The sequence below is a fragment of the Drosophila erecta genome, unplaced genomic scaffold, assembly GCF_003286155.1.
Source record: "Drosophila erecta strain 14021-0224.00,06,07 unplaced genomic scaffold, DereRS2 tig00000021-arrow-pilon, whole genome shotgun sequence".
Classification (NCBI taxonomy): Eukaryota; Metazoa; Arthropoda; class Insecta; order Diptera; family Drosophilidae; genus Drosophila; species Drosophila erecta.
In genome coordinates this window covers 11,265,048-11,287,718 of record NW_020825198.1, presented here as the reverse complement: position 1 = coordinate 11,287,718, position 22,671 = coordinate 11,265,048, and the positions used below count along the sequence as shown (strand labels likewise).

At 43.1% G+C, this 22,671-nt stretch overlaps 3 protein-coding genes across 3 annotated transcripts; all 3 read right to left on the bottom strand.

Moving 5' to 3' along the window:
• Positions 1-1,240: 1,240 nt before the first annotated feature.
• LOC6543790 (glutamate transporter polyphemus) lies at positions 1,241-3,191 on the bottom strand. Its single transcript, XM_001972288.2, has 6 exons — positions 3,121-3,191; positions 3,025-3,069; positions 2,813-2,963; positions 2,268-2,750; positions 2,019-2,197; positions 1,241-1,866 (listed from the first exon to the last, which is right to left on the bottom strand). The coding sequence occupies exons 1-6, from the start codon at positions 3,132-3,134 to the stop codon at positions 1,329-1,331; spliced, it is 1,410 nt and encodes a 469-aa protein (XP_001972324.1). The 5' UTR covers positions 3,135-3,191; the 3' UTR covers positions 1,241-1,328.
• A 218-nt stretch (positions 3,192-3,409) lies between these two features.
• Positions 3,410-5,179, bottom strand: LOC6543789 (proton-coupled amino acid transporter-like protein CG1139). The gene is made up of 8 exons (XM_001972287.3): positions 5,097-5,179; positions 4,989-5,042; positions 4,788-4,938; positions 4,610-4,731; positions 4,331-4,557; positions 4,142-4,272; positions 3,907-4,085; positions 3,410-3,842 (listed from the first exon to the last, which is right to left on the bottom strand). The coding sequence occupies exons 1-8, from the start codon at positions 5,177-5,179 to the stop codon at positions 3,410-3,412; spliced, it is 1,380 nt and encodes a 459-aa protein (XP_001972323.2).
• Positions 5,180-5,973: 794 nt separating this feature from the next.
• On the bottom strand, positions 5,974-7,043 carry LOC6543788 (acyl-CoA Delta(11) desaturase). Its single transcript, XM_001972286.2, has one exon. It carries the CDS (start codon positions 7,036-7,038, stop codon positions 5,974-5,976), a length of 1,065 nt encoding a protein of 354 aa, XP_001972322.1. The 5' UTR covers positions 7,039-7,043.
• Between the last annotated feature and the right edge of the window lie 15,628 nt (positions 7,044-22,671).

Below are 22,671 nucleotides of genomic sequence, written 5' to 3'. Positions count from 1 at the left end.
TCTCTTCTATACTCCAAGCTATTATTTGGATTTCTTTTCGATTTTTTTTTGTTGTTGTATTTTTTTGTTTTTTGCCGCAAACTGGCTATGGGAAATGATTTGTTGCACTTTGGCTGCAATCACAGAGACGCTAGGTTGCGTATACGCAGAACTCTTTGGGGCAACTGCTTAACCCTGTGACCTCCTCGCTGGGAGGGATTCGATGGGCTTTAAAAATAAAAATAGGAACTTTTGAAACTGCCAGCACACGTGTGGCTCGTTGGGGATTTCCTTGGAAGACCGCCTTAGATATCATCATCATCATCATCGTTGCTTTGCATGCCGACTGCGTAGCTAATTAGATCCTTAAATGGCCAGAGCAAGGCAATCCCCCGGCGGAAAGTGAGATTGCCGCCAATCCGGCTGGCTGGTCGGCTGGTCGGTGAGCCAGGAGGCGTTGGCAAAAAATGCCACACAAATGACGAGCGGACCCGTTGACCGTTTTTGGTTTGGAAATCGAAGTGGCAACGGGACGCGGCTGCCAACAGCAAAACACCAGTTTATCGGGCCGAAACGGCCCCAAAACAATAAATTACGCAATCCAAATGCTCAACTGCAGTCCATCAATGGCATAAGGAGGCAGTCTCGAGATTCAGAGTCCCAGTGCCAGTCCCAGTCGCAGTCGCAGTCGCAGTCGCAGCGTGGATGCATTACCATATCGGCATAAATTCCGGAGCACATCGTTAAGTGGGCTGACGAGTGGCCGGCATCGGAGAAGACGTGTGCTGCAGCTGGAACAGGTTGTCCGGCGTCGTGTGTTGCATGTTGCAGGTTGCTGGCTGCTGCCGCTGACTGCACACTGCACACTTGCCACATGCCGCATGCCGCATGCCAGGCTGCAGCCGCCAAACTCCCACAGCTAATGAGGGAATTACCCGCACTGCCAATGCCATATCGTCATCACCATCGATAATGGCTTCTGCCCGGCCTCAGGCGGGGGTTAAATCAGTGGGCGGTGGGCCTGACCTTTGGGGAATGGCGCCTGCTGCCCGAAGAGGTGGCTTTAACATGCCACGCCGAGAATTCCAAGTCAGGTCTTTAATGATTCTGGCATCTGTGGGCACAAGTCCATGGCCAAGCATTAATAGGCCGAGCTAGATGGGATAATTAACTTGAATCGCAATTGTGGAAACCATACGCCGAATAAATGAAAACGTTTTTACAAATAAACACTAATTGTATTACACAATGTGAAGGTGTTTCGTGCTTACTACTTCGGATTTTGGATTTACGATCGCAAATATTTCAACATGTGCGCAGATCTTCAAACATCTGCGATCGTAATTTTCTTAGAAAAATCTATAACCGGGTGCTTCCGGAGCAGCGGGTCTAAAAACGGTGGTTTTGACAGCAGCCATGGTGGTGGCCTCCATGGTGGTTTTAGTCCCTGCAGTTGTGGTATCATCACCACCCCACTCCGAAATCATGTCCTTGATGGAGAAGATGGTGCCTTGCACCAAGATGAGAATGCCAACGATCACATAAAATATATCCTTCACGAGCTTCCATTTCAGCTTGCCATAGTTATATTCCGGCGGATAATACAGACAGATCTCAATGAGAGCGGGAAATACCAGGTTCAACAGCGATATGGTAAGAGCTCCAACCAGCGACAGCAGAGGACCCAGATTCGGGGCAATAATCCCGGTTATGCCAACAAGAATCAGAGTACATAGCCGAACCATACCCTCCTTCAAACCCGGGTTTTTGAGCTCTCCGCTTTTATTCCAAAAGTGGTTCATTATAATGTCAATGATCACGAAGCCGGCCAATGGATAGGTAAAGAATATGGCCATGGCAATGAACGTTTTGGCAACTTGCGAAAGTCTGCGGGTTACACAGCATTGTAACTATTAAAAACAAGAGAGTTCCTCGACTATCAGATACCCGCTACTCAGCTGGTGGCAGTGCGAACGATATCGATAGAACTCATAGAAAGATATAGATATAGATTGCTATTCAAGTAGGGCTTAACTTACACTTCGTCTGTGGGAATGTTGAGCGAAATACTGCCATGAAGTTCGTCTCCATAGCGCCAGTAGCCCATGATACCAAAACTTACATACGAAATTATAACCAACAAAATGGCCCTATCGAGAACACCAAACCAACCGATGTAGTGGCGCGGCTTGGCCATCTCTGCTTCTATGGCCAGCATCTGGAAAAGCGTTTACATTTACACTTGTGGTAAGAATTGTCAAGCCTCGGGAATAGTTTAGAGAACTCACCACGCCCACCGATGTTATGGAGAAAAGTGCTATACCAAAAAATAATGGCAACTTTTCGATGTGACCAAAGACGATGTTGCGTTCCGATAATGGTGGCAAATCGACGAACAGATAGTACATCAGCATGATGAACCCAATATAGATGAGAATGGAGGCCAAGATGTTGAAAGGTACTAGGTACTTCAGTTTGCGTATCTGGAACGTTGGTATTAGGCAGACTGCGACCAGGGCTATATACATTCTCAAGTCTGCTTCTCCCCAGTAAAAATCGATCAGTTGCTTGAAGGTTGCGGCCACAAAGACATTGTACACGACACAGACTCCGAATTGCGAGAATGCCAAGACTCCATCGACTATATATCCTCCGGCCTTTGCAATGTACCTAAAGAACTTGGGTCCCTGGTTAAATGAGTATTCCATTGCGACTGGAAATGTGGCATAGCCAATTTGCATGCGACGAGAGCACTCCACCATGCAAATAATCTTCAAGCATGAAAACACCAAAAATATAACTTGTTTCAAGCGAAAGAACCTCCTAAACTCACCAGCATCTGCATTCCGTGGATGAGCATAAAGCATACCAAGACTAGCAGCACAACGCCATTGATCATGCCAGCATAATTAAAGGACAATGGAATGGCCAAGACTCCGGTACCCACGACGCATTTGAGAAGTGAAAAAAATGCCCCAAAGTCACTGCAGAAAGATATCAGAAATGAGCAACAAATGATATTCAGTTAGGTTGTTAGGGACTTACGATATGGGCTGCGCCACATTTCGATTCTCGTAAGGATCAAATCCACTGTGGAAGGAGTTCTTTAATCAGTGGTCAAAAGTCTTCATTAATCGTTACCCTTTGTCGGCCATGTTCAAATGTTTTGTCTATTTTGTAGATATGAATTCAAAGTTAATACTGTGTGTATATCGTAAAGATATGACGTTCTAAACAAAGTGACTTGAAATTAACAAAAATAAAAATAACTAGTTGCTGAATATTCAGTAACGCGTTTTATATGTACATACCTCTAGAGAATTTAAGAGCTTTGACAAATTTTAATTATCCAAAAATTATAAATTTATACATACATTTTTTCAACTGCACTAAAAGATAAGTATAACTTTTATCTGGAAATGTACAGCGTCTAGAACTTTTGCCTTACAACCGGATAGCGAGCGTAGAGGGTTCGTAGGGTTACCACTGTACCGGCCATTCCGCCAACCAAGCCCATACAAATAAATATTATGGATCGGATGAGAAAGATCCTTCCAGGGCCGTAGTCCGCCTCATACCGCAGACAGATGTCCACGATTCCCGGCAGGATCAGACCCAGTTGGGCCAAGCAAAAGGATCCCACGAAGGATAGCAACAGGCCAAAGTCCGGATACTGGATGGCCACCAGCACGGAGGCGATTACCAACGCAATTCTCAACAGGATCTCCACCGCCCGTGAGTATCTGTCCTCCAATTCCGGTTCTAAGTAATTCCGCCAGATAATGTTCACAGTGACGTATCCTTGCAGGGAATAACTGAAGAATATTGCCAGGGCAAACATACCAGTCACCAATTGTGGAAGTCTTGCAGAAAAGAGATGGCATTCTAGTTCATTGACTTACGATATCGGAAATGATAAATACCCACAATTCGTTTTGGGGCAAATTCTGCAGAATGGAGTTGGCCGTATTTTGGCCATATCGCCAATATCCAAAGAAGCCAAAGATCGCATAGAAGCTAATTACCACGATCATACCCTGATTCAGGATTCCACAGGTTCCCAACAAGTTTTCCGGTGTTCGCATACTTCGACCGAGGGAAAGGATCTGCAGAGAATGATATTTCCAACGAGCAAGGGAGATCTTAAAAGTAGCAAACCCACCACTCCAACAGATTCAATGGAAAAGAGTACAGTGCCAAAAAATATTGGAAAGTTTCTCAGCGGCTGAACGGCATTAAGTGGTTCAAGCTCGGGAAGATCACGGAATAGGTAGTTCAAAATCACGCAATATCCTACAGTGTCAGTAAAATAAGTTTGATAGGTAACTAGAGCATAACGGCTAAAACCCACCTGTTATTAGCAGAATATTAGATATTATTGCAAACGGCACAAGACTTTTGAGATCCCGAATTAAAAACGTAAGAATCAGTGGCGAAGCGATCAAGGCCATGTAAAGCCTGCCATCCCAGGCCCATAAATACATATCCCCCAGATGCTTCAAACTCTTGGCTATGAAAACCACGTAGACACAATCCACGCCGAAATGATAGGCACATAGCAATACATCCACTAAATACCTTAAGGATAAAGTTTAGAAAACATATAATATAAAAACTAGTCTTCACCGACCCAAAAGGCTTGCTCAGGAAATGAAACTTTCGTGGTCCTTTCATGATAGCCAGTTCCACTGCTTTTCGATAACTGATCATTGGCATTTTATGTTGGGTACCCAAATTATTGATATGATGAAGCTGTAAGGATAACTTTTTTATAAGAAGATACCAAGAAATGAGGGTGGGGACTTAACCAGTACATGCATGGCATAGAGCATAAAGAAGCTCAGTGCAAAAGTGCCAAAGAGACCAACTAACCAACCCGAATTCAGAAATGCGTATGGCATGGCCAAGCAACCAGTACCAAACCCACATTTTAGGACATTGATGAAGGCTTCCAAGTCGCTGTAAAAAAACTCTTAGGGTATAAGGTACTTGCTAAGAGATCTACTTACGACATTCCATTAACATTTTTCGAGGACAAACGAGCTTCATTGGCCAGCGGTGATCTATAAAAGATTTCCCATTACGAAACACAATCACTTGTTCCCGAGCTGACTTACCCGAAACTGTTTTGGACACCGCCCAGAAGTCTCTGGTGGAAGGGCAGCTTCTGGTCTAAGGGACTCCTCTTCTTATTCCCCATTTCAGGAAAATGAAATCACTTTAGAGGGAGTTATTATTATTATTAATCAGACGGAAAGTCAGCGCCGACTTTGGTCTGCAATTATGCAAATGCGGATCACAGCAGATTCACCTCGGGTTACGATCTCTGGGATGTGGTGGATGCCGGCTTCCAGGAAGGGTGAAGGTATTAGCATGGCCCTAAGCGGATATGCTTTCCAGGAAAGATCCAGTTCCTCCTGCGATGTGTGGGCGTTTTGGGCCTGGCCAAGGAATTCGCTACCTAAATTATGCACTCGCCCCGGGGTCTTGGGCAAACTAATTAGTGTGGCCAGTACGGGGCATTTTTCAATGGCCCCTCCACCTCAATTGGCACCTGGCCATAAATTCAACCGGCCTTGGGTCGGACAATCTACAGTTTCTAGTTAAGTCTGCCCACCTCTCAATCCCATTAGCATTGTGTGGGGCCAACTGGGGCCCGCTGTGAGCCACCACCTCCTCCAATCTTTGCAGTGCCGAATCGAAAATGCAAATGTCCCGTCCTCCAGGAGAAAAGTTGGCATTCCCGTGGGGCCAGAAGTCAACTAAGCAGATTTGTTTATTTTACTTTTCTTTCGCTATTTTTCTATATCATAAATAGTATCTTCCGATACTGTGTGTTCAGTAGTATACTGAATATATACTACTAGTAGTAGTATAGTAGTCTTCGTTTCATTTAAGTTAGACTAGTCTTCAAGCTGTACAATAATGTTATCTTAGTTACATATTTCGGTAAATATTTGTGTCAAGACAATGCCTTGGCTAGCCTGTGGAATACTATCCGCTTCGCTGGTGGCTACGTGTGGTCACGCCCACGTCCTCCTTTAGTTGATCCTTGTCGCCCCATCCCCAAACAGGATGTGATCCATCGCCAGTGCGCTGGGCTCGCTGCTTGACCAAATCGAGGGAGACACTCTTTAGATCGTAGGCCCAACCCAAGTAGGCCATGAATTCGATGAACTTGGTGGTCACATCCTGCGAATACTTGCCCAGCTCAGCACTCTTGTAGTCCCAGGGAAAGACATGGTGGTAGTTGTGGTATCCCTCACCAAAACGGAAAAATATGAGAAAGCTCAGATTCACAGGACATATGTTCTTATCGTAGGGTCGCATGCCGTGCATGTGGGCAGAGCTATTGACCAACCAGACGAAATGCAGACTGATGCACCACCGAAGAAGGGCCATCACGTGCCAGGACACGTTGAAGGACTCGCCCCACAGGAACATGGGCACAACGGTGGGCAGGAAAAAGCAAATGACTGGCATCAGGAGCAGGTAGTACTTCTTCTGGAACATGACCAGTGGATCGGCCTCCAGATCAGATAGATCTATTTGCTTGCCCTTCTCCACAACCGCCGGATGCTTTCGGCAGCACAACCATCCCATGTGGGCAAAGAACCAACCGCGATTGGAATTGTATGGATCCGCATCCGTTTCCGTATACTTGTGGTGCACACGATGATCCCGCGCCCAGTAGTAGACCGCATCCTGGAAGGCAAAAGTGTTCAGGAACAACAAGATCAGCTTCAGCGGTGTATTCGCCTTGAAGGTGCGATGGGCCCACAAGCGGTGGGCACCGGCCGATATTCCCAAAGTTGTCACCGCCACGGCTGGTATAAAGAGCAGAAACGTTGTCCACGTGGACGCCGTGAATAGTAGCCATAATCCATATAGAGAAGATATGTGAAGGATCACGAACAGCACAATATTTAACCAAACCAACTCCATTTTCGTGCCATCGGTGGCCTTCAGCCTGCCCAGATCCCTGGACAATCCACCGCCTACCGTCTGGACATCTGTTTCGTACAACACTCCGGTGATGTCTTCGCTATTGGATGGCATGTTGCTCTTTGTTTGAAACTCTCACTGGTTCTAGATTGGGCACCTATTTATTAGATACATGTACACAATACGTATGGCCCATTTTGACGGAGTGCAATTCAAATGCATTACCTACAGCCGCTCCGCTGCATCGCTAATTCCTTCCATGAATAAAAGAAGTTCGCATTGATTAACAACTGAAGCAAAGGCATGGAACGGCTTTGAATGCAACAAATTAAATTCATGAACGAATTCGAGCTTCGCATATACATTGTTGCAGTCCTGGAAAGCAATGTATTTGGGGCATACCGATTTAAATCGCGGTCAAAAGAGCTGCTAAATGGTACAAAGTTGTACATTTCCTGCCCTTTAAGGGCTCTTTTAATTTGCATCAGACGAGTATTAGCATGCCCTTGTCAGCTATAAATTTCAAAATTAAAGCATTTCAAAAATGTCTAGCAAGAACTAAAATACTTCGAATGCTTTTTTTATGTATTTATATATATTCGAAAGTTTATACACGTTACTTGTAGAGTAAAAGGGTATACCAGATTCGTTGAAAAGTATTTAACAGGCAAAAGGAAGCGTTTTCAACTACATAAAGTATATATATTCTTTTTTTTTTTTTAGTTTTTTTTACATTTTTTTGATGTGGAAATTCAAAAAAATTAAAAAATGTCCCAGGGCTGAAGTTCTAAACTCCATAACTCAACTTATCTTAAAAGTGGCATACCTCAAAATGTTTCTGGCGAAATTATCTAAGAAACTGCATTCAAATTTAGAAATTTAATTTTTTTTAGTTTTTTTGTAATTTTTTTGATGTGTGATGTTCTAGAAATTCAAAAAATTAAGATATGTCCTTAGGCTGAAGTTCTAAACTCCATAACTCAACTTATCTTAATCGGATTTTGAAGTGGCATACCTCAAAATGTTTCTGGCGAAATTATCTAAGAAACTGCATTCAAATTTAGAAATTTAATTTTTTTCAGTTTTTTTGTAATTTTTTTGATGTGTGGTTCTAGAAATTCAAAAAATTAAGATATGTCCTAAGGCTGAAGTTCTAAACTCCATAACTCAACTTATCTTAATCGGATTTTGAAGTGGCATACCTCAAAATGTTTCTGGCGAAATTATCTAAGAAACTGCATTCAAATTTAGAAATTTAATTTTTTTCAGTTTTTTTGTAATTTTTTTGATGTGTGATGTTCTAGAAATTCAAAAAATTAAGATATGTCCCAAGGCTGAAGTTCTAAACTCCATAACTCAACTTATCTTAATCGGATTTTGAAGTGGCATACCTCAAAATGTTTCTGGCGAAATTATCTAAGAAACTGCATTCAAATTTAGAAATTTATTTTTTTTTAGTTTTTTTGTAATTTTTTTGATGTGTGATGTTCTAGAAATTCAAAAAATTAAGATATGTCCTAAGGCTGAAGTTCTAAACTCCATAACTCAACTTATCTTAATCGGATTTTGAAGTGGCATACCTCAAAATGTTTCTGGCGAAATTATCTAAGAAACTGCATTCAAATTTAGAAAAAAAATTTTTTTCAGTTTTTTTGTAATTTTTTTGATGTGTGATGTTCTAGAAATTCAAAAAATTAAGATATGTCCTAAGGCTGAAGTTCTAAACTCCATAACTCAACTTATCTTAATCGGATTTTGAAGTGGCATACCTCAAAATGTTTCTGGCGAAATTATCTAAGAAACTGCTACTAAGAATTTAATTTTTTTCAGTTTTTTTGTAATTTTTTTGATGTGTGATGTTCTAGAAATTCAAAAAATTAAGATATGTCCTAAGGCTGAAGTTCTAAACTCCATAACTCAACTTATCCTAATCGGATTTTGAAGTGGCATACCTCTAAATGTTTCTGGCACAGTTCTCTAAAGAACTGTATTCAAATTTAGAAATTTATTTTTTTTTGTAATTTTTTTGATGTGTGATGTTCTAGAAATTCAAAAAATTTTAGGTTAGCAGAAAAGTTTTTGTTTTTTGTCATATTTAACGAAAACTAAGTTGCTGTTTGATTTTTTCTGCGTGCAGACTGTAGATGGTTGATGTGGCTGCTGCTGCCGTTGATGTTGATGTTGCAGTTGCAGTTGCAGTTAGATGTGGCGCATCATTAAAGTGCAGACAAATGGCAGCGCGGCATGTGCGGCATATGTCAGGCTGCACAAGCTTTAGCAACAGGTGAAAATGCTGGAATTCTGATTATCCACCGCTGCTGCAGCTGCAGTTGCTGTTGCTGCTGTTGCTGCTGTTGCTGCTGTTGCTGCCGCTGTTGCTATTGCTGTTGCGGTGATTGGCAGCAACTTAAACTGTAACTTTCAACGATTTGTCGTTGTCGTCGCTGTCGTTCTCTTGGCACTGGCACTTTATGTTAGCCAAACCAAAACTATCGGCCGGACAGCGTGCAACATGCGCATAATTATCCAAATGCCCCACTGGCAACATGGGGTGCAACATTCCACCGGCCACGCCCCCAATTCAATTTACAGCCGGAAGTGTGGGTGTATACTTATTTGATATACATTCGCGGTCTGTTCGTGTTGCCTGTTCTCCTTTCGCAAACTCATTTGCTGGTTCATAAATCATAAATCGCAGCGGCAGCAGCGGCAACTCCCGCATAAAACGTAAAAAACCCAAATCAACAGGCGGTTTGAAAAACGCATTTAATGATTGGCGAACAGCAGCAACATCGAGAGCAGCAGCAGCAGCAGCAGCAGCAACAGCCACATAATAGGCCCATCTAGAGGCAACATTCGCGTACCAGCAAAAAGTGGGAGGATGCAGTGAATTTTCCCTCGCCCCGCAGTGATGTTTTTTTTTTTCTTTCTTTAATGCCATTTGTTGCTGCCGCAGTAGATGTTGCTGCTGTGCTGCTGCTGCTGATGCTGTTGTTGTCGGGCCGTTTGCCTTTTTGGGGCCCGTGAGGCATTCGCCTAAGCGGCAGGTTCCTGTCTGCCCCATCCAGAGCGACGTTGACTGCATTTTTAAGCGCGCTCCGCGCATAAAATAAAGCCAGATTGCAGGTCTCTGCCTCGGGGCCATCATCCTCCTGGTTTGGCTTGAATGGGGCGAGTAAAAGTGCAGGATGCTTTGTTGTCCTGCCCCTGGACGCAGCCCAGCCAAGAGCCCAAACTCCACTCGGAAGCGCTTCTGCAGATACGGCAGCTAATTTTCGATGGGCAAAAAAACCAAAACACAAAAAACAAAAAAAAACACAAGAGAAGCATCTGAGATCTTGGAGCGATAATGATGCAGGTTAATCATTAGCCTGGTACGTGTATTATGCGATTATTAGTTGGGTGTTCGGCTTTGTTGCTGCAATCTTCCATTTTGCGGGGATTACCCGCCAGCCGTAATTTTTTGGTGGGCGTATGCTCTGCTTTTCGAGAGTATTCCTTTCAGTAATTTCCAATTTCCGCTGCAATGTTGCATCTACATGCGGCCAATTTGTCAACGCGGCGGCAGCATGTTGCTGCAACATGTAAGTTGTCAACGTTTTTTAAGAATCAATTGCCGCCCAGCAGTAGTATAGTAGTACAGCCTCATAGCACTAGAAATCCGATCTCGCTGGACTCCGCCTTCTCGGCTGCCGTCTGTCAGCGTAGAGGATATAGCATATAGCTTATGGACCAGGCCAGACCAGCCGGATGCCACACAAGCGGATCGAAAAGGCGGCCTTGAACGGAGTAAGAGCCCAAGTACTTGGCAAAACTCATTGCAGAATGTAAATGAGCGCAGCACACACGCTCACACACACAGACACTCAGACACAGTTGGCCTCACAAATATTTTGAGGGCAAAAAGCCCGCTCAACTGACGTGCAACATGATTTTGTAGGCGTGCAACATGCGCATGCGCAACAGCCGCAACTTTATCAGATTCTGCGCTCGTTTTAGCATTATTTCTGTAAGTTTTTTCGCCTGCCTCGCCGGCATGTTGTTGACTGTCAATTGTTTGGTGGGCGTTGCAGCAGCAGCAGCAACAGCATCAGCATCAGCTGCAGCAGCAGCAACCAGCAACTAGCAACAATAGTCGGGGCAGCAGCAGCAACATAGACTGTCCCACAGTCTGCAGCCAGACTTTTGAAGCTATATCAATGTCAACAGCATTATCACACTACGCTGTCAATATGCAAATGCCCAGAGCAAACCCAGCGACAACAGCAACAAGCACTTGCCAGACCAAGTAGCAACAGCAACAGCAGCAACAACAACAACAACAACAACTGCAGCGGCAAATGCAGCAACAACACTCGCCAGCAAAAAGACAAATAAATGCTTGTTGCAGGCGATTGTTTTTCATGTGTGCGTATGTGACACTCGTTAACACGAAGCGAAAATGCGCGAAATGCGATATTTCACACGATTTATGCACGGACAACGACAAAAGTTGCAACTGCAAGGGGCAGCACCAGCAACAGCAACAACAGCAAAAGCCGCAGGAGCAGCAGCAGACCACACAAGTTGCATGTTGCCGGTGGGGCAGCTTAAGTTGCCGCTGCTGGCTGAATATGAAATACGCAACCCGAAAGCAACCCTCCATTTGTTCAACTTAATTTGGACTCCCAGGAAAATCGCTTGGAAGATGAGTTCTACTTTAGTATACCAGTAGTATAGATCATTTAGAGGTTGCTGACAAGTGCTGCAATGTTAATTGGCAGTTGCAAGTGCTGTCAATGCAGCTTAACACGGAAATATCCTTATCGTTCTATTTCCATGCAACAATAAGTAGATAATACAAAGGCAGATGCATTTGGATAATATTAGAAGCTGATAAGAACTAATTAGACCACTTGGATGTATCGGAGCTGCCACATTCCACAATGTTGCAATTGGCAACTGCAACGTGTGTCTGCGGTGGCAACCAGAAAACAGGCAACGAAGAGCCACAACAGTGTGTAAGCGTTTTTGGAGCGGGCAGCTGATTAGCCAGATCAGAGCTGCCAGGCCAACGAGTTGGCAATTGCTAATGGCCAAGTTGCTGGCGTGCTAATTTGACAGGCGGACCAAGTTTACAGCGAGGGAGAGAGTGACTCCTTTCGAGATTTATGCGTTGCCAATTGGCAGTGGCAACGTATTTGCCCATGTACATAATTGAAACGTAATAAATTCTGTGATGTTGCAGCGTTTTCGTGCACAATTAGCGGCTGCAACATAGAGTAGCAACTAACGACAATTGCTGACCATTTCCATTCTCCACGACTCGCCGTCCGATTATTAAATAAATAATTTCATAGCGTGTCTAGTATGTGGCTAGTAGCCACTGCCTTTGCTGGTTTTACAAGCTGTAAAGTGCGAAATCAACACGCTTCATGCCAACTACAGATTGCGAGAAGCCAGGGAGTACTACATACTAGTACTCGTGCCCCATTCCTTTCCTGATCCACAGTGTCCACAGTGTCCACAGTGTCCACAGTGGCCACAATGTTAGTTGTCAACACAAATGGCAATCGGCGTTGATAAATTGTTGCTGCCTTGGGCCAATTATAACCGTCTTTGGGCCTGGCTGAATATAGCCGATAGCCGGCAATCTGACAACCCCCTTCCGCCAAAATTGCTCTGATCATGTTGCCGATGTTGCAAGGCTTTGCATGCAGATATCGACGGGTTTCCTTTCCTGCGAAGCCCCGCAAGGAGGTTCCACTCTGCTTCCGGTGTGGGCGCCACAAAGTATAACAGATTTCGAAACCCAATACCCGATCGATCTCCTCTTTCAGCACAACTCTTTCAAATGCATAATTTGTCAGGAGCAGCACAAAAAAGGGCGCCAAAGGCAGTCACGTGCTGCAGGGCAACAGAGCGAAAAAAACCCAGAGAAAGCAGGAAGAAAAAAGGAACTGAGACGAAGTTCCAACTCCCCCGCACCTGAATCCACTCACTCAGATGATCCATCCAGGGTTTCCCTCGGGCACATCAGCTGTTCCCAGATCCATTGGCGCGCGCTACTCCTGTTCATTATTGTTATTATCTACGGCCCGGTGTGTCCTTATACAATAACATCTAATTTCCTACCTTTGGCGGGGCTACCTAGATTTCTACCTACACTTTGTCTGTGATTTCCTCAGTTTTCGCCCAGGACACATCCCTTGCAAGTAGCGGATAGGAAGGAGGAGGGGGATCACCCGCATCACATCCTTGATCGATAAATGTTGCATATTTGTATTCAGCGCTAATGACATCGGGGCGAGACCCACGGAAGGGGCGATCGAATCGGGGATATGCAAGATACAATTGTGCATGGTCACAAAGGAATATCGCTATTAAGAGGTGAACAATCTTAGGATTCAATGCACGACGACGAGGATAGCAAACCATATCAGCCAAGTAAAATGATAGAAATTATGGTAGGTATACTAAAAGCCATTGCTAACCCAATTGTGAAAGCATATCGCCATAACTTACTTGCTTTTTATTCTGCAAATGCCTCTCTAGCGAAATTCCAGATAAGATTTAGCTAAGATTTCTGCATGTACTCCGCCTTCCTCTAGCCGAAATCAGCAGTCACCCCATCTGAGATTATTGACCTCTTGACAAACAAGCGAGTCCTGCGACCCCGCAGGGTATCCTTTGTTCGGCCAGCAGGAGCGGCAGAAGAATTCCAGGCCAGCTGCTGGTGGGATCAGGATCCGACTTAAGAAGTTGTTGGCGCGCAGAGGGCGAATAATGCTGCAGAAGCTGAAGAAGTTGAAGAAGCCGCCGGAACAGAAGTCGAGCCGAGGAAAATCTGAGAACGAACAGCTGACAGGGAAACACACGAGCCACACGGAAACCAAATTGACGAAAGGATCGCATCTGATCCTTTTTGCGGTTGGAAAAGGAAAAGGTGTTGGAATTGTAGCAAACAGCTGCGAAGGTAATTTTGGTTTTAATTGTAAATGCAATTACGAGGAGCTATGAAAGGAACAAGTGTTCTAATTTCACGTAACATGTGGGAGACGCCGGGAGAAAAATCGAGAATTGAGTACCAATTAATCGTAAATTTAAAAGAAAGTTATATAATTCGTTGTAATTTTATTATGACATGTGCAAAGTTGATGTGCCTTTCTAATATTGAAATCAAATTTTATTTAGTGCTTTTTGATGGTAAAAATATGCTCAACTAACCCATAAAAACTTGAGTACCCATTAAACACTCATGGTCCTGCAGAGATTATTAAAAAAAGGAAACTAATCGACCAACGACTAGACGCTGAAAAAGTTTCGGAAGAAAGGTAAAAAGATCAGTAGGTGGAGTTGCAGAAAGTTGATTTGGCAAACCGTTAGGCAAATGATAAACAGAGACATCGCCGCAAAGCCAACATTTAAAGAAATTCAAATGAATTCGTTTGAGTTTCGGTTTTTGGCACATATGTGTACGATATATGTGCATGTTGCCCCTGACTCCGGACCATGCCCTCGGGCCCCCCGCCCACTTAAATTGCGTGCCACGTTGAAAGCATTCATTTGCAGCCAGCCAGACTGAATCCCCGAGAGATATTTGTGCGTTTATGTGCCACTGGGATGCGGCGAACTACAATTAAATTTGCATTTGTATGATTTTTTCCTGCCGTTGTGAATGCCGCGGGTGAAATACCTTGGCGTAGGAAACATTTATCACTGCTATGGGGACTCCACCTCCGCCACCGCCACCGCCTCCGCCACCATTCTACAATTTCAACTCAACTTGGCTCAAACTCAAATGGCCAGTCCGAGTCGACTCGAAACGCACAATAAAACTAAAACGTTTATAATTTCATATGAATTTCTTGTGGCGGAGCTTGCAACTATTAGCCGGGACATGCAATTGGCCAAAAGAGAGCAGGGAAGGGAGGAGGAGGAATACAGAATACAGACAGCGAGCCAAGCGAAGTCAGGGCCCAACTTAATCACAGGTTGGCCAGCTGAATGGCCTAAACGAAAATGCTTAAATTTAATGACATAAATATATACGCTGAGCGGTTTGGCACGGTGGAAAAAGTTGTTATTGTACTTGTTTAGCATTGCGACTTATGATAACCTCGATTTAATTCAATTATAATCGAAAAGTCACAGTTTTCAGTGCTCTAATTATTTAGCCCAATAATACATTCTGTTTTTGCCATAAACTTAAAAGTAAAGTAGTTAAGAAAATAATTTGTTGCAGCAAAAATATAAAAATGTCAGTTTATTTAATTGTTTTTGAATTTTTAAAGCAGAAGCAATTTCTACAGTGCACGGTGATCTCATCAGCTGGGGCGGGTGTTTATCCCAAAGACTCCCTCTTTTCCCGAGGAAAACGCCGCTCATCTGAAGAAAATCTTGAAAATATTTATCAATCTGTCACGGTGCGAAAGCCCCGTCGCAGAGGATCAGCCAAACAGGCAGCTGCCCATTTAGGGAAAACGAGTTGCGAGTGGGAAAAGGTGTGGCAAGATTTATAGGCCGCTCGGGCGACCGACCACCACCCTTCGTGGAAATTGCTTATTGCGCACTTAAGGGGCTGTCAGAGATCCCGTTTCAAGGACCTATCCTGTGGCTCGCCAACGCCACCCCGTGAGGCGGCACTAGGACACAAAAAGACCAAGGACCGGCTGCGTCTTTGACTGCCTTCCACCCCATACCACCCAAATCGAACGCAAAAGAACCCATCTTCCTCCCTCTTTCTATTCCCTTGGGATTTTCGCTGTGCAAAGGACACAAAAAACTAGAAGGAGGGAAGACAGACAACGCAGCTGCGCCTGCTAATGAACAATTTAACAATCTCTTCCAGTCGTTGCTGTTGCGCAGTTTGGGAATCAGAAATGGAAATGAAAAAAAAAAGCTTGCCAGCTGGCTCGGGACTTCCACGTTGATGAGCTTGCGAGTGAGCGGAACTAATTTCCATTGTATCGAAAGGCGAGGAGAATAGATACCTATCCCTTCCATTTTGGCCTATCTATGAAACTAACTTAATCTTGGCATAAACACTGATACGTCATCATCAATGCATAAACTTCAGTTCAAGTTCGCTGCCTAAGTCTTTCGTTTGGCAGCTCTCAGCATAAATTATGTTTATTTTGGGAGCCCAAAAATAGAAAAAGAGACAGGGGATTACACACGCTCTTAAGACTCCCACAAGCAGGAGCATACTGTTGGCTACCATTTGCCACTTGGCATAAAATTAACTGTTCATTCAAATAAAAATTAAACTATTAAATGCGATGGGAGAGCAAAGAAATGGATGGACCTTCGAACGCATAAACGATTAACATACACAAGAAGCTGGCCAAGGGGCGCACACAAAAAACACACACGACGGCCCACAAAACTGAAGCGTTTCAATATATGTATAAAGCCGATCAATAAAATATAACAATCATGCGATCAAAAAATCTTTCACAAAATACTTGGGCCCCGGCCCCCATTCACCTGTAAAAGTGTGGGAAACCATAGAAATAAGAGAGCGCGCCAAAAGGCAAAGTGCCCAAAAAGAAAACGTTGAAAATTCAAATTAGCCCGAGACTCGTAAATAAAAGATATTATAGCCAATCGGGCAATAAAACCAGTTAATCTCTAAATGTGCCGAGCTCAGTCGAAGACGGAATCCCTGTCTCTTTCTTCGACTCTATCTCATTGCCAGTTTCGATCTGAGGAAGCCACTCCACTCCACTCAACTCAAATCCAAGCTCATCAAAGTGGTTCGGCCTACATCTGGGACTTTGACTTGGGGTCCGGGGTTTTACGATCTGCAACCTGACTGGCTAGCCATGGGCAAAATCAGTTAGACTCTGAGGCGGGTGTAGGATTCTCCTCCGGATCCGGCTCTTCGGAGATGCCCCTACCAGATTGTTAGGCTCCTGCTTCTGCTTGATCATCTTCTTGGCAATCAAATCAATTTTATGCCGCTGTTGCATTTTTTATGGCATTTCTAACACACAAACCACACGATAGCCCCATTCACTCATTCATTCACTCATTCATTGATGATTGGAGGACCGCAGACCGGAAGCGAGTTTCTGTACCAAAGAGGGGGCAAACACGGCCGCTAAGGGGAGTCCAGCGATTACCAACAACTTAAAGCTCGGCCACAAAATGTTGCATTCGGATTGGGTTATTAAGCCATTTAAGCGACGTGAGAAAATGCTGCCATCGATTGGGAAAAACTTATTTGAAGTACACGCAAAAGAAAAACTCGAGTACTGACACGCACTGACATATTAATAAACATCAAAAACTAGAGAAGAGAAAACATTTCATAAATGTATCAAAACGTATTTTGAACTGATTCCCACTATATGTATATAATCGAAATATCAAATGCAAATTATGGAAGATCTCTTTGGGACAAAAATTAATATTCAAGAATATAACCCATTTCAGAATGTTCAAAATATGTAATTGCCTTTTTTCAATATATTTTTAAAAGAAAATACTATTTTACCCTTGAAATATGGGGTTCAAAGAGTAAAAAGGGGTTAAACAATAAAAAGGCTAAAGGGCTTAAAGATTATTTCAACCCTGAATACAAATTGATTTAAAATTTATGCAAATTTACCAAATTCTCAAGGTTTCGATATTTTGTGGAAAATATAAGAACTAAATAAATAAACCTTTTTTTCCAACATTGTCAAGATTTTTGCATCGTGTAACCTGGTCTTCTAGCAAAGGAAAAGGCAACACTGGTGGAATCACTTTGATTTAATGACTCCACTAAACATTTATCTGTGCCCAACAAACAACAAAATCAATTAAACAAACTCAGGCAAGCAATACCAAGGGCTTATGATCCAAGAACACAGAATTGGCTTCTGTGTACGCCTTCCAGTCATGTCGTTAAACTTTGTTTAAACTTCTTTTTTTAAGACCTATCCCAGCGACCTTCCCACTTCCACTTCCACAGACTCCAGTCTCAAGACGTCAAGACTCAAGAGATTTTCATTAAGACAAAAAGTTTTGTGAATGAAATGGAGACGCACCCGCAAGCCGCCAACTTCCCTCACCTCATCAGAAAAGTAAAGGTTAACTCGTCTCATCGCTGTAGGTAAATCATTCGGAATTTGTCTTCCAAGCGAGATCTTCGCCAAGATTTCGGGGCGTGCGCGTGATTTAAGCTCATGTTGGTAGCAAAACGCAAAACCAAAAAAAACCTAAAAACATCCAAAACAACTACAACAATAGGCACTCGTGTGTTGGAGGAAGTGCAAAGTGCCGTGATAAGATCTCCAAGTTGTGCCAAAAAAAAAAAGAGGGCTTAGAAAAATGGGCAGCAAGACAGGCTTAATTGCTTAAAAAAGCCGAACAGACTGGACAGGTTATGATAGATCGCAAAAAATGCTTATAGAGAGGGGCGGAAGTTGCGAAAAGATTGAAATGCTTTTGAGCTTAATTTGGTTTGCGGCTAAGAAACTATTTTATTGATTTTTGATAGGATATCTGAGCTTTAATGAAGCCACAATAAATAGTAAATCATCCACTGAATCCATAATCGTTTGATTGAGTTTAATTTGCCATCATCAGTGGCATCATCAATCACTCCATGTGAGCCAAAGAAACTTTCCCAGAAAGCTTAGTATTTCGGGGACAAAAGTAGGGGGATTCCCTTCGAGTAAAACAATAATATTAAATAAATACGTATGATTTAAGAAGATTTGTTTCACTTTTAACTGGGGAAAGGTCATTAATTCATTTCTTTGATTTAAGTAATTCTAGGAATTTCAAAACCCCTGGAACCAATAAGATTTCAAGCGCAAAGTGAAGGTACAACCATTCGTTTTGCCAAGCTTCAAAAAATTGTTTGATATTTTATTAATATAAATAACTTTGTATTGCTAAAATGGTAGTTAATTATATTTTCTGGTAACTGTTTTGTTCCGTTTCTTGGCAGAAATATAATATGTTTCCCAGATTAAAATCCAAACAGCTGTTCGGTCTAAATCATGACACTCTCCTGACTTCCACACGAAATTTTCCTGAGCCCGCTTATCATTGGGAATCTCAGAGGTGAGAAACCGCGCATTCGCATGCAAATTAGATTTTTAATTGGCGCATAAGCGGCGACATCTCCGTCTGACCCCCAGAATAACGCCCAACTAAAATATCTGGCATGATCTGGGCTTTATTTTCAGATCTCCTCCGATCTCCTCTGATCTCCTGCCGTTGGCGTCACCTCAAGGTGCTGAGATGTCATTCGCTTTTATGGTTATTGCGCCGCCAGGTGTTGCACTTGTGTTGCTGCAGTTGCGACAATGATGTTGCTGCTGCTGCGTAGTTGCTGCACCGCAAGTTGCTGCTGCAAATGCAAATTGCGACTGACATTGGTCGCTCTGCTCGGGATGTTGGCGTTTTTGCGTGCTTAATTGAAAATTGTGTTTCGGTGCTTCTAATGAATGGGAAAGGCAAAGACGATCATACTGGATTGCACAGGGAAAAAATATATAAGAAATAATAAGTATAGATTTCATTTCTCTAGATATCAACATGTCTAAAGATAATTTTTTGATTATAAATGACATTACCAAGAAAAACAGGAAGTGAATAGCTTTGGTAATATACGTATAGAAATATACGTTTAATACCAAGCCTCTGCTAAAATCAAGTATTTCATGATACAGCTTTTCACTGCCTTTTTCTTTATAAAATTTAAAATTGTCAAATCCTGCTATTCCCCTGATGCGCCCTCCCATCGCGATCTTTTCCAATTAAAGCCAAATAAAACGCCGACTCACGTTGGAAAGCAAAAAGGAGCAGCAGGAGTCCAAGGAGAACTTCCGCCTTCCGGCGGGGTGGTTCTCGCTCCTTTGGCTGGATGCAGTGGAGGACTCCCGTTCGGCGGTGTTTCCCTTGCCGCAGGCCACAAAATTCCAGATTCTCGCCGAGATCTTGACTAGGCCGCCTTTTGTGCACTAAGACGTTCGACGGAGATTTCCCGCCAAAAAGTTACGGGGGTTGCACAACGGGATCTGAGATCCCGGATGGACTTGGATGGCGATGGTGGTGGTGGTGGTGGGTTGCGATCGGGTGGGTCGGCGGTGGTGGGTTGGTGGTGGCGGCGGTGCTGCTGGGGTGGCGCAAGGACAACAATAAGGAGGCTGAATTCTGAGAGGGCGAAAATAACGACGGTGACTGGGCCAAACCGTGGGAAGATTTCCAGCACAAAAGGGGAAGGCATCTCGCTGCGAAATTCCCTTGCAGCTGCACTCAAATCGCATTGAATGCGAAAAAAACAGATCTGTGCCGAGAACTTTTACTTTGATTGCCGTTTTCAGGGGTTTCTATACACTTTAATTGCGTTTTCGGGCGTAGGCATATGCGACACTGAAGTGTACTTAGCGTACTCACAGTACAGACAAAGCAATAGGTGTTTATTAACTCGACTTAAAAGTATCCGCTAGCTAAAAATGTATAGAGAGAAAAACATCGAACGTATTAGTACTAAAACTTCCCAATGCCACGGATCCTTTTCCAATATAAAAAATATATTTTAGAGTTTTCACAAAGCTTACTTACATTACATAATTAAGTTAATTAAATACAAATACAGATACTAAAAATATACCTGCAACAGTTTTGCCAAGAAAGCTCGGCCATTGTCATTGTCTCATTAAAATACTGATTAAGACTAGACTACTCATCAAAGACTAGCCATTTCATTAGCATTTTAAGCTAAATATAAGACATTTTATATGTGCTTGTGGATAGGTAACTCTAGCACAATAATTTTATTATACCTATTTGTTAATAGGGGCTAATCCAAACATATAATATTTCATCTACGAACAGCTTACAGCAGTTTGAAAAATAATACGCCCTGTTGGCCACCAAATACCGGGTGTATAAAAAATGTCGCCAGCTCGACGAACGACTTAATCAAAAAATCAGCGGTGTCAATCTGCGGATTGTGTTGGCTGCTGACTTCCCATTCTCCCTTTTGCCCCTCCAATACCCCATGAAAAAGCACCTTCGCTATCGGTGTGGATATATCTCCCCGATCTCCGATCGCCGATCGCCGATCTCCGTCACTTGGCCTACACCATTTTGGTTTCGCTGCTTTTGTCGCCGTCTCATTTTAATAACTCACAGATACATCTGCATATGACATATGCATACATATGTGCATATATATGTATAACACCCATAAGCATGTGGCATATAACTTATAGCCAAACACCTACGTTCACTTTTGGCTCTTTGCAGTGCTTCTCTTTTTCGAAAGACCCACGAATTTTGTACGAATCGCGTAAACGCGTTTATTTTCCCTGCCCACAATCACACACACACTTAGAGATAGTGGTGTGGGTTGAGTATCTGTGTGCGTGTGTGTGTGAGTGCGCCACTATTCGTTCATTCACAAATTGTGTTGTTGCTGCCTTGGCATGCTTTTGCTTTGTTTCTTTTTTTTTTGGTTTTTTCTCAATTCAGTTTTGTTTTGTAAACACACACATACACACGCACACACCTGGATGGAGGCGCACACAGATACACTGACATCTCGGCAGCTGCGCCACACACACACATACAATTGCAAACACAGTGAGCGATGAGAGCGCGCTCTCTCTCTCGTGCATCGGCATTTCAAGTTCAGATATCGTATCTGTGAAGTTGTTTTGCCGGCATTTCGTTTCTCGCGGGAGCAGAGAGAGAGCGAAACTGTAACTGTGTGAGTGCGATACGTGTGTGTGGCGTAGGTGAGAGAGTTTATCCGGTGATTTTATCCGGACCTTCAATGCGGCTCCAAATCAGTCTACTTCGATTTTCTTATAATGCTAGTTGGCCTATAGGCATGTTGCACAAAAATAACTCCATGGGTACAAATTAAACTCTAAACAAAATAAATACCTATCAAAGGTACTTTATATATCTGTTTTTTGGTTTAATTAAATAAAAAATGTAAATTAACAATGAAGTCTTACAAGCAAGAAGTATCTTTTGTATATACATTTTTGATTTAGAGAACGTTTGAGCTTTGAACTATAACACTGATATAGTTTTGATATAAGTTATTTAATAAGTTATCTAAGTATCTATTTAAAATGTTCTTCTATCTGGTAGTTATAAGTTTTTAAATACGAAAATGGTTCGGTGAGCTTATCTTATCCTATAAGTTGGTAAAAGTATAGTTCCTAAAATACAATCAATCATTCGTTTGCTGAACAAAGATTACTTTGATTACAAAGATTTTTTATCTAATGATAAATGTGCTTAATTTAAATTAGTATCTTAATTTGCCGCCACTTTAAAAGTCAATGAAAAGCTGTAAGATAACCCCCTATCAAGTGACATATATTTCTCGAAGGATGCGGAAAGTGACCCAAAAGCCGACCACCTTGCCAAAGGATTTAGCCAGCTTCTATTTGCCCTTGCCTTCTGCAAGGCAGTGGAAAAGACACCCGCCCGGATTCCGATTCCGTTGGCTTATCTTCGCATTCGGTGTTATATAACGCCAGTCGGTGGAAGTGGGAGGTGCCTATTCGGAGCTCAACTCGCAACTGGCGACCCAAAAGCGCCAAATGCAGCCGAGTGCCCCCATTGGCATAGAGTTTTGAGCAATTAGAAGCCCACGCAGCCATAAACAACAACTGCTCAGCGGGCGGAGAGTGGGAGGAGAAGCTCTTTCGAGCAGCTCCCACCGATAAAAGGGGGGGGGGGGGAAAAAAAAACTAGAGAAATCTCCACTGCACGTGCTGCTCTTTCTCGCTCTCTCGCGACTTT